Source organism: Erythrolamprus reginae, unplaced genomic scaffold (genome assembly GCF_031021105.1).
Source record: "Erythrolamprus reginae isolate rEryReg1 unplaced genomic scaffold, rEryReg1.hap1 H_7, whole genome shotgun sequence".
Classification (NCBI taxonomy): Eukaryota; Metazoa; Chordata; class Lepidosauria; order Squamata; family Dipsadidae; genus Erythrolamprus; species Erythrolamprus reginae.
Genome location: NW_027248528.1, coordinates 682,496 through 694,472, shown reverse-complemented (window position 1 = coordinate 694,472; position 11,977 = coordinate 682,496). Strand labels below are relative to the sequence as shown.

Below are 11,977 nucleotides of genomic sequence, written 5' to 3'. Positions count from 1 at the left end.
CCTGGGCAAACGCCCCCCTCGCCACAGCTGAAAGATGGTTCTCTAATGTCGGCTGTGGATTGAGGAGGATGCCCAAGTTGTGGACCCTCTTCGAGCGGGTCAATAATTCCCCCCTCAGGGTGATGGACGGACAGATGGAATTGTCCTTGGGAGGCAAAACCCACAGCCACTCCATCTTATCAGGGTTGAGTTTGAGTCTGTTGACACCCATCCAGACCCCAACAACCTCCAGGCACAGGCACATCACTTCCACTGCTTCGTTGACTGGACATGGGGTGGAGATGTACAGCTGGGTATCATCGGCATACTGATGATACCTCACCCCATGCCCTTGGATTATCTCACCCAGCGGTTTCATGTAGATATTAAATAGCAGGGGGGAAGACCCGACCCCTGAGGCACCCCGCAAGGGAGAGACCTAGAGGTTGACCTCTGACCCCCCACTAACACCGACTGCGACTGACCAGAGAGGTAGGAGGAGAACCACTGAAGGACAGTGCCTCCCACTCCCAACCCCTCCAGCCGGTGCAGAAGGATACCATGGTCGATGGTATCGAAAGCCGCTGAGAGGTCAAGAAGTACCAGGACAGAGGATAAACCCCTGTCCCGGGCTCACCAGAGATCATCCATCAACGCGACCAAAGCAGTTTCTGTGCTGCAACCGGGCCTGAAACCCGACTGCTGAGGGCCTAGATAATCGGCTTCTTCCAAGGACCGCTGGAGCTGGAGCGCCACCACCTTCTCAACAACCTTCCCCATAAAGGGAAAGTTGGAGACTGGACGATAGTTATTGAGTATGGCTGGGTCCAGGGAAGGCTTCTTGAGGAGGGGGTGCACAAGTGCCTTCTTGCATGGAGCCAGAAAGGACCCCCTCCCCAAAGAAGTGTTGACAATCTCCTGGACCCAGCTCCGTGTCACCTCCCTGCTAGCCAAGACCAGCCAGGAGGGACACAGATCCAGTAAACAGGTGGCAGAATTCACCGCTCCAATGGCCTTGTCCATCAGGTGACACCAGATCAAACTCTTCCCAGACAGGTGGACGGGCCCCAGTCAAGACGCAATATTTATTTTATTTATTATTATTTATTTATTATTTAGATTTGTATGCCGCCCCTCTCCGCAGACTTGAATAGAAAATGGTCTGACCATGACAGAGGCAACGCTTCTAAGCCCCTTAGTCTCAGACCATTACTCAATTGCTCAGAGAGGAATACCATGTCGGGTGCGTGCCCTCGTGAGTCGGACCCTGTACTACTTGGGTCAGGTCCATGGCTGCCATGGTGGACATGAACTCCTGTGCTAACCCAGAGGTTTCACCAAGCGACGGTAGGTTAAAGTCCCCCAAGACAATAAGTCTGGGGAACCCTACCACCAACCCGGCTACCTCCTCGAGTAGCACAGACAGGGTTGTTGACATGCAGCTGGGAGGCAGGTACGTGAGCAACAAGCCCACCTGAACCCCTAAGTCCAACTTCACCAGGAGGGACTCGCAACCCACAATCTCTGGAGCAACGAGTCTACCCAGGCAAAGGCTCTCCCTGGCTATAATAGCCACTCCTCCCCCTCTTCCCTGGGGTCGGGGCTGATACCATACCTGAAACCCGGCTGGGCAGATTTCAGAGAGAGGAACTCCTCCCTCTGGGCCCAGCCAGGTTTCGGTCACACATGCCAGGTCGGCCTCCTCACCCAGGATCAAATCCTGGATGAGGAGAGCTTTATTTACCATGGACCTGGCATTGAGTAGCAGCAGCCTGAGCCCAGGGCCAGAGTTACACTCGTCACCAGTGCTTTGAGTTGAGCTCACAGAGCCGGAAGAAGGAATCGCTATTACGCAGTGATCCTTCCTTCCCCTGGAACGGCTAGCTCCGTGGCTCCCACCATATCTGCCTCTCCCCAGCAAGACCGGGATCTTCTGACCCTCTGTCACCCCAGATAGGTGCCCCCTCCCTTCCTGCCGCTCCAGCGTCAGGTGTGCCAATAATTTCATTCATACCATATCCATTCACCTCATACATACCATAGTCCCACCCATCCACCCACCCATCCACCCGCATTCAGTCCACCCCATTCATTCTAATAGTCATAAACATCCATCACTAGTAAAACCCCCAATAATTAAAAATATAAATTAGCTAAAAACAATAAACATAAAAACATAAACAAGAATTGCATAGGAATCATTAATTAGCTGATAGTTCTTAAAAAGAAAAAACAGCAACAAGAGGGCGCCAAACTTGGCAGGACCCAAGGGAACAGCCTTCTCTGTGGTGGCCCGGGCCCTCTGGAACCAACTCCCCCCAGAAATTAGAATTGCCCCCACCCTCCTTGCCTTTCATAAGCTACTTAAAACCCACCTCTGCCGCCAGGCATGGGGGAATTGAGATACTCTTTCCGCCTAGGCCTTTACAATTTTATGCATGGTATGTCTCTATGTATGTTTGGTTTTTATATTAATGGGTTTTTAATCGTTTTTAGTATTGGATTATTATGGTACGCTGTCTTATTATTGCTGTTAGCCGCCCCGAGTCTTCGGAGAGGGGCGGCATAAAAATCCAATAAATAAATTAATTAATTAAATAAATAAACAAACAAGCAAACTCCAGGCTGGTTAAGTTCTAAAAAGGTCCAATGCCAATGACTTGAGTCTCAGAGCACAATAATAAGATGGTCTTCTCAATGCTGGCCACATCCACTGACCAGCACCCCAAAAGTTCTGTCTCTTCGCCTTGGCCTGAACTGTCCCAAGCTCTTTTCTCTCTGTGGGAACTCCAATTTCCCACCGGACGCCCCATTTGCCCTCCAGCAGCCATCAATCCCGATGGGCAACATCTCCTGGTTGATATTATCCCGGGTTCTTCTCTTCCTGAAATTGCCTCGGTTCACGTCGGTCGCCCCGATCGCCCTCCAGCTGTTGTCAATTTTTGTGGGCGATATCTCCAGCTCCCCTTGCCCTCCGCAGTTCCAGATAGCCCCCGAACTGTCTCTGGACAGTCCCCCCTCGGTTCTGGCATGGTTTGTCACAATCTCTTCCTCCCCACAGCAATGGATGGTCTGCTTCTCCCGCATCGATCGACAGTCCCTCCGACGCCAGGCGTCCCCACCATTCGGCGTCCCAGTTCCGTCTACTCCAGCGGTCCGGGGCTAGCACAATTGTCTCAGCTGTCTCAGTCTTTCCTCGGTCTTTCCTCGTTTCCTGGTCCAGGCAGTAAGCGGGAGGCAAGCGGAAGGCGACAGGCGACTCCGGCGGTTCAAATTACAGTTACGGCCGCCATTTTCCGAGCCCCAGCTGATCGTCTGGTCGGCACACGGCGCCTCCGGCATTTTTCAATAAAAAAGATGTAAAAATACCATAAAATGGCAAGCCAGCAGGATCGTCAGATACAGCAGCTTCGTAGGTCCCTGGAGCTGCAAAAAAGAACAACTGCTATATTCAGCTAAGTTCCCTATGTTAAGGTATTTCCACCGTAGTCCGGTGGAGCAGCGATCTTCTCCTTCCTCCCTGCTGCTCACTGGAACCGGAAAGATAAGAAGACAGTTAAGGGCAAATAAGTTGTTTTTGCAGAAAGTTCCATATTTAATCCTTGATAGCTTCAGTTATCTCTTCCTGTGGTTGTGGGCTGTCAGAATGCATTCTCCATAATGGATCACCAGTACTCTTCAAATGAGGAATAGAAAGCCATCTTCAGAAAAGTGATGGTAGAATCATCAGGATTAAATTGTCTTAGAAACTCCAATTTCCCACCCTTTGATGGATACAGATAGCCCTTGGCTTACAATCATTTGTTTAGTGACCGAGGTTCAGCAGCACTGAAAAAAGTGACTTACAATCCAGTCCTCACACCTACGACTTGCAGCATTCCTATAGTCAGAGATCAAAATTTGGGCAGTTGGCAACTGGCATGGATTTACAATGGATGGAGTATCCCAAGGTTATTTGATAGCCACAGATAGATGGTAGATAATAGGTTCTTAACATGGGGAAGCCAAATTGCTTAACAATTGCAGTGATTCTTTTAATAATCAATTGGTGTGAGTCTCTTAACAACCATAGGGGAAAAAAAGGTTGTAAAATTAGATACAACTCACTTAGTAATCACCTTGCCTAGCCATGGAAATTCTGGTTCCAATTGTGGGCATAAGTCGAGGACTATCTGTACACACTATTTTTCAGGCCTAATTGAAACTGGTTAAGAATGACCATACTTCCTCTCTAAATATTGTTAAATAGAATCTGAATCAGCAAAGTCAAATTCCAGCCAGACCCCTATAGAGATACAACATGCGGGAGCCATCTCCCTATATGCTAACTTTTTCAAAGTTGGGAACATTAAGATGTGTGGACTTTAGTTCCCAGAGTTCCCCAGCCATTGTGCTTATCCCATACTATCCAATAGCAATAGCACTTAGATTTATATACCGCTTGACAGTGCATTACAGCCCTCTATAAACAGTTTAGAGTCAGCCTATTGCCACCAACTATCTGGGTCCTCATTTTACCCCCCTTGGAATGTTGGAAGGCTAGGTCAACCTTGAACCTGGTGAATTTGATTTGTCAAACTGCGGGCAGCCAATGATCAGCAGAAGTAGCCTGCAGTACTGTACTCTAACCACTGCGCCACCCCGGCTCTTGGGAGATCCCAGCCCAGTTCCTTCTGATCATGTTTATTGATGTTATGTTGCAACCATGCAATAGGGAAATGGACCACTGTGGAATTGTGCACTAAGACAATGGCTGCTACTGAGGCGACCATGAAAGTTCCATTTCCCAGGTTGGACAGACTGTTGCATTAAAGTTAGCAACTGAATCTATTTAATATCTTAAATAGATTCAGTTGCTAAGTTTATTATTATTATTATTATTATTATTATTATTATTATTATTATTATTATTATTTAGATTTGTATGCCGCCCCTCTCCGTAGACTCAGGGCGGCTCACAGCAATAGTAAAAAACAATATACAATAGCAAATCTAATAATTAAAATATCTAAAAAACCCTTATTTAAAACAATACATCCACACAAACATACTATGCATAAACTATATAGGCCAGGAGAGATTACTCATTTCCCCCATGCCTGATGGCACAGGTGGGTTTTAAGAAGTTTACGAAAGGCAAGGAGGGTAGGGGCAATCCTAATCTCCGGAGGGAGCTGGTTCCAGAGTGTCGGGGCCGCCACAGAGAAGGCTCTTGTTTGGTCGACGGGACCCGGAGAAGGCTCACTCTGTGGGACCTAACTGGTCACTGGGATTCGTGCAGCAGAAGGCGGTCCCGGGAGATATTCTGGTCCAATGCCATTAAGATATAACCCTTAAACCCTTAATGCAACAGTCTATCTAATCTGGGAAATGGAACTTTCATGGTCGTCTCAGTAGCAGCCCTTTTCTTAGTGCACAATTCCACACTATAGCAAGGCAGCCATTCCAGAGAGATAATTTGTTATACAAGAAATAATGCTGAATTAATCAGCAAACAGAATAAGAGTTGGAGGGATCTTAAAGGTCTTCTAGTCCAACCCACTGCTCGAGCAGGAGATCCCGTACCAGTGATGGTGAGCCTTTATTTCCTTGGGTGCTGAAAGAGTGGGTGCACACTATTGCGCATGCACTCACACCCATAATTCAATGCCTGGGGTGGGCGAAAACAGCTTCCCCCACCCCTCAGAGACCCCATGGAGGCTGGAAATGGCCTGTTTCCCAACTTCTGGTGGGTCCAGTAGACTCATGTTTCACCCTCTCCAGGTTTCAAAGGCTTCCCTGGAGCCAGGGGAGGGTAAAAACGCCCTCCCCCATCCCCCCGGAAGTTCTCTGGAAGCCAAAACACCCTCTCAGAGCCTCAGTGCAAGTCAAAAATTAGCTGCCTGGCACACACATGCATATTGGAGTTGAGCTAGGGCAGAGGTGGGCAAAGTTGGCTCTTCTATGACATGTAGACTAGGTGGACTTCAACTCCCAGAATTCCTGAGCTAGCATGATTGACTCAGTAATTCTTGTTTTATGTATGGTTTGTATGAGATGTATGATTTTTTTTTTATATATTAAGGGTTTTAAATTGTTTTTAACTATTGGATTTGTACTGTTTTGTTGTTGTAAGCCGCTCCGAGTCTCCGGAGAGGGGCCGCATACAAATCTAATAAATAATAATAATAATAATAATAATAATAATAATAATTCTGGGAGTTGAAGTCCACAAGTCACAGAAGAGCCAACTTTGCCTACCCCTGAGCTAGGGCAATAGCTCTGCGTGCCATCAGATATGGCTCTGCGTGCCACCTATGCCATAGGTTCGCCATCACTGTCCTATGCCATTCCAGACAATGGTTATATCTAATTCCTTCTTGAAAACCTCCAACGGTGGAGCACCCATAACTTCTGTAGGTAAGCCATTCCACAGATTGTTTTCGCTGACACGAAATGCCTCCTTAGTTCCAGATTGGATCCTCTTTGATAAGTTTCCACCTGTTACTTTTTGTCCTGGCCTCAGATCCTTCGGAGTCCGGCCCCTCCTCCTGTGACAGCCCCTCAAGAATTGAAAGACAGTCATCACATCAGCCCTAGTCCTTCTTTTCCTTAAACTAGAAATATCTATTTCCCTTAATTGTTCATCAGATAACTGTTCATTGTATATTATACTCTCCGTTTGCCTAATCATTTTTGTTACTTGTTGGTTATGACCTATAAAGCCCTTCATGGCATCGGACCAGAATATCTCCAAGACCGCCTTCTGCTGCACGAATCCCAGTGACCGATTGGGTCCCACAGAGTTGGCCTTCTCCGGGTCCCGTCAACTAAACAATATTGGTTGGTGGGCCCCAGGGGAAGAGCCTTCTCTGTGGTGGCCCCGACTCTCTGGAACCAGCTCCCCCCAGAGATTGGAACTGCCCCTACCCTCCTTGCCTTTCGTAAACTCTTCAAAACCCACCTTTGTCGTCAGGCATGGGGGAATTGAGATATCTCCCCCAGGCCTATATAATTTATGTATGGTATGCTTGTAGGTATGTCTGTTTAAAAATGGGTTTTTTTAAACTATTTTAAATTGTATATTATTAGATTTGTTATGAATTGTTTTATTGTGTTGTGAGCCGCCCTGAGTCCACGGAAAGGGGTGGCATACAAATCTAATAAATAAATAAATAAACAAATACTTTGGGGGAAAAAACCCTTGAAGTTAGTACACGCAGAAGGTAAAAACATCTGAGTAAATTCCAAAACATATTTTATTTTACAAATATAAACTGCTGTTTTCATCAAATCTCTAAAAAAAACAACCCTCACATGTAGAGGTAGTGACTCAGATTACAAAATAATAGGCACATGATATCTAGCCCAGGACAAGATTTAATCTTCAGAAAACAGAAGAAACGCCTCATAAATGTATTAAGGAAGCGATACTGTACATTTCATATGGAATGAAAATTAAACAAGCCTCAATTCAAACCACAGCTTATTTACCTACTGAGAAATGTCTATGCTTCAGGAAAAGGGTCTCAATGTAGATAGTTTTTTTAAAAAAAATGATGTAATGGCAATGTTGACAAAGAAGGGGGAAAAAAAACTGATTTTTTGGTGTCCTTCTTCAGAAAATTTGTTTTCAGTTGAGGTACTTGTGTTCTTTCTTTGCCCAGGGAAAATGCAATACAAATAATATTAATACTAAATTAAGGAGAACATATCAGGAACTTACTTTGTTTGCCTTCTGAGCAGGAGGAGGAAAAACAAAGATTAAACGGAAAAGAATTTCCCTTATGGCTGTTTGATTAATTAAACCCCTTTCTTCCCCCAACGAAATCAATGAGTGCCGGGCTCTCCGCCACCGCAGAATCAACTGCTTTCCTCATCCGAACTGATCACTCCTCGAAGCCGGGACCAATCTGTGGTTTTGCGGCGAACAATCGACTCATCTGGCGAACTGGGTGATTTATTGTAAAGACTCCAGACCTTCTGACGCCTTGGGCGACCTGCGTGGAGAGAAGGGAAAGTTTTCTAGATGTGCTAGGACGGTGCCTCTATTGCATGGAAACTTAGTGGGCACCGCCATATTGGAATCGATTATTTATTTATTTACTTATTCGATTTTTATGCCGCCCTTCTCCTTAGACTCAGGGCGGTTTACAACATGTTAGCAATAGCACTTTTTTAACAGGGCCAGCCTATTGCCCCCACAATCCGGGTCATTTTACCCACCTCGGAAGGATGGAAGGCTGAGTCAACCTTGAGCCAGTGATGAGATTTGAACCGCTGACCTTCAGATCTACAAGTCAGCTTCCGTGACCTGCAGTACAGCACTCTACCTGCTGCGCCACCCCGGCTCCAGCACTTAACTCTCCGTCAGGCAGATGTTCTTCTAAGCCAGACCTGGGCAAGGGGCAGCCCGCCTGCTACCTCTGACCGGCCCGCGGAGGTCGGGGTCTGCACCAGTGCGAGGATGAAAGAACTCACCGCGTCTGCCAGGACTCCTCCAGTTCCTGCTCTCCTGATGAACTATGAGGAAAGCAGGAACTGGAGGAGTCCTGGCAGACGCGGTGAGTTCTTTCATCCTCGCACTGGTGCAGACCCTGGCCTCCTACCGAGAGCGGCCGAGCACAGAAACCACGCAAACACTCAGTAGGGCTCTGTAGAGTGGGTCTGGGTGTTTAGGTCACGCCAGGGTCTCGGTCTTTACAGTATTGGGTAGAACTGAGTTAATTATATTAGTCCGGCCCTCTAAAACCATCCCAATTTCTCATGCGGCCCCATGGCAAAATTAATTGCCCACCCCTGTTCTAAGCAGTTTCTCTTATTGATTCTCACGCCAGAGAGGAGTCCTTTGGGATTGGGCGGCAGAGAAGTCGAATAAATAAATAAATAAACCTTGCCAAACTAAAGCAGGCTACTTGCACCACAAAGTATTTACAGCTAGTTGTCAATTTACAACAATTTATTTAATGACCGTTCCAAGCTACAATGACCGAGAAAAAAGTGACTTATACCAACAGTGTTCCCTCTAATTTTTTGGGGGGGATGGGCGGAAAAGTATAGTGTCTGAGCGGCAGTCCCTTCAGGACTGGGCGGCACAGAAATAATAAATAAATAAATAAATAAATAAACAAACAAATAAAAAACCCACCCTGTTTTGCCTCAGAGAATTTCAAAATAAAATACCGTACTGTGTGTCTATAACAGTGAGCTCATAATAGGGCAACTCTATCAATATCAAAACGCCAGTTAAATAGTTGAGCTAGTTTCAAACTAGATTTTGATTTTCTTTCTCTCTTCCTTACTCCCATTCTTTTTCTTTCTCTTTTCCTTCCTCTCTTTTTTCTATCTGTTTCTCTCTCTTCCTCTCTCTCTCCTTCCCTCTCGGCTTCTGGGCAGGTTTGGAAAACTCTGAGTTGATGATGATTTTTAAGTGAGCGATTGCTCACTGCTCAGCTTAGAGGGAACTATGATGACCACCCTTACAACTGCTGCAGCATATCCGTGGGTCATGACAAAAATTCGGGCCTTTGGCAACTGGCATGTATTTATGGCAGTTGCACTGCACCACAGCCATGTGACCTTGGTAACCTTCCAACAGGCTTCGGACAATCAAAGCCAGATTTGCTTTATGACTCCATGATTCACTTAGCTACAAGAATTCACTTTACCTCCAGGGTAAAAAGGTTGTAAACTCAGGTCCAACTCAATAATGTCTTGCTTAATAACGTACATTTTGAAGCTCAATTGTGGCTATAAGCCAAGGAGTGGCCATGTACTGGCGGCTCTTAGGGAGCAGTTGCCTTCACTCTCTTTCTCCTACACACACTGTATAAACTCTTCTGTCTTTTGTTCACCTTTTGTGCTCCCTCCTTTCTCCTGGGCATCTGGACAAAATTCTATCACACTCTCCAAGTGTGAAAGGCCTCAATGCAAAGTTTGCTCGCACTCTGCACCCAGGCAGAACCAGCCCTGCTCTCATGTAGCCGAGAAAGAGGCTGTTGTCTGAAACTGCAGGCCATCATCCCCCTTTAAGCTGATCTGCTGCTTTTTGAGGCACTCAACCCGGACAAGACGGAGTGGCTGTGGGTCTTGCCTCCCAAGGACAATTCCATCTGTCCGTCCATTACCCTGGGGGGGGGGGGAGTCATTGACCCCCTCAGAGAGGGTTCACAACTTGGGCATCCTCCTCGATCCACAGCTCACATTAGAGAACCATCTTTCATCTGTGGCGAGGGGGGCGTTTGCCCAGGTTTGCCTGGTGCACCAGTTGCGGCCCTATTTGGACCGGGAGTCACTGCTCACAGTCACTCATGCCCTCATCACCTCGAGGCTCGACTACTGTAATGCTCTCTACATGGGGCTACCTTTGAAAAGTGTTCGGAGACTTCAGATCGTGCAGAATGCAGCTGCGAGAGCAATCATGGGCTTTCACAAATATGCCCATGTTACACCAACACTCCGCAGTCTGCATTGGTTGCCGATCAGTTTCCGGTCACAATTCAAAGTGTTGGTTATGACCTATAAAGCCCTTCATGGCACTGGACCAGATTATCTCTGAGACCGCCTTCTGCTGCACAAATCCCAGTGAGCAGTCAGGTCCCACAGAGTGGGTCTTCTCCGGGTCCCGTCTCTCACATTCCCTCCCCCTGTCACTCCCCGCCGCTCTTCCCCCCCCTCTCTGTCTCCATCTCTGTCTGAGCCAACAGGGAGGGAAGAGGGGGTGATATTTCTCCCAAATTCCTGGCTTACCAAAAAAGCGGTGCAGTTTATAAAATATAGTTAACTGGGAACAAAAAAAAAAATAAGAGGGGGAAAAGGGGGCAGGGAGAGAAAGAAATGTATTTTCTCTTCCTTTTTTTCCTTCAGTCTTTTAATCCCAGCTTTTAAAAGAGAACAAGATTAAACACCCCTAAAAACAATGATTCTTGACTGTTAAAAACAAAAAACAGGACAGGAAGGAAGGAGGCGAGAATTTAGATCCCCATTTCCAAAAACGATCCGCTTGCCTCCAGGAAATAAATATACAGCATCGAAAGAAGCAAGCAGCATCAGAGAAGCTCCCTTGCCATGGGGTGGAGGAGAGGGTGATCCGATCCAGTTTGGGTGGTTTTTTGTTTTTAATTAAAAACAAGGAGAAACCGGGAATGTGGTGGTGGGGGGATCAAAAGACCCAACGGAGGTCTGAGACAAGCAGGCTGGGAGTTTCCCTAAAAGGGTTTGGCCAAGAGGAAGAAGGATTGTCAAATTTCCCCAATTACCTTCTCTTTCCCCTCCCCCACTCCCCAGGAAAAGAAGCCAAGAGGGAGGGAGGGAGAGAGGGAGGGAAAACACCGCTGCAGGAATCAGTGAAAGAGGCGAGGAGAAGTCTTTGCCTCTCAATGTCTCTGACTCGGCTTCATCCCAGGAGGACCGCGAGGATGGTGGGTGGGGACTCCCTGAGCCTCTCCCTTCCTGGGCCATGTGGGGGCTGCGACTCTGGAGGCTGGGGTGGCGTGGCGCCCCAACCTCCGAGAAAGAGTGGCCTTCGGGAGGGAAGATGTGGCACCCAGCTCCTGTGCAGGGTTGAAAAACGCTGCGCAGCAGGCTATTGTTGAGTGCGCCAGCGCGCACCTGCGCACCTTAGGGGGAACAGTGGTGATGACGTGGCTTTGTGCAACAGCAATGGTCTAAGTATGAATCAGTTGCCAAGCATCTGAATTTTGGTCCCATGATCATGGGGATACCATAAAGCAGTGGTTTTCAACCTTTCTAATACCACGACGTCTTGATAAAGTTCCTCATGTTGTAGTGAGCCCCAACCATAAGTCTAACGCCAATTCTCGCAACAGAGCTTTAAGCTGATTGGCAGAAAGGTCAGAGGGACACCCCCATTGTAAATGCCTGATTGGTCAGATTGTAAAAATATGTTCCAAGGCGCCAGAATAGAAGCGTTAGTTCCTAACACCATGGGAAATTTGTCTTTTCCCATGGTCTTAGGCGACTCCTGTGAAACTGTCATTCGACCCCCAGGTCCTGACCC

General features: G+C 47.2%; 1 protein-coding gene across 1 annotated transcript in view; it reads right to left on the bottom strand.

The window, feature by feature from the left end:
- Nucleotides 1-7,199: 7,199 nt before the first annotated feature.
- Nucleotides 7,200-11,977, bottom strand: part of LOC139155834 (HIRA-interacting protein 3-like) — a 29,603-nt gene continuing 24,825 nt past the window's right edge. Inside the window, exon 7 of the mRNA XM_070731148.1 lies at nt 7,200-7,958. Coding sequence (XP_070587249.1) covers nt 7,822-7,958 — 137 coding nt within the window. The 3' untranslated portion in view covers nt 7,200-7,821. The remainder of the gene's footprint in view (nt 7,959-11,977) is intronic.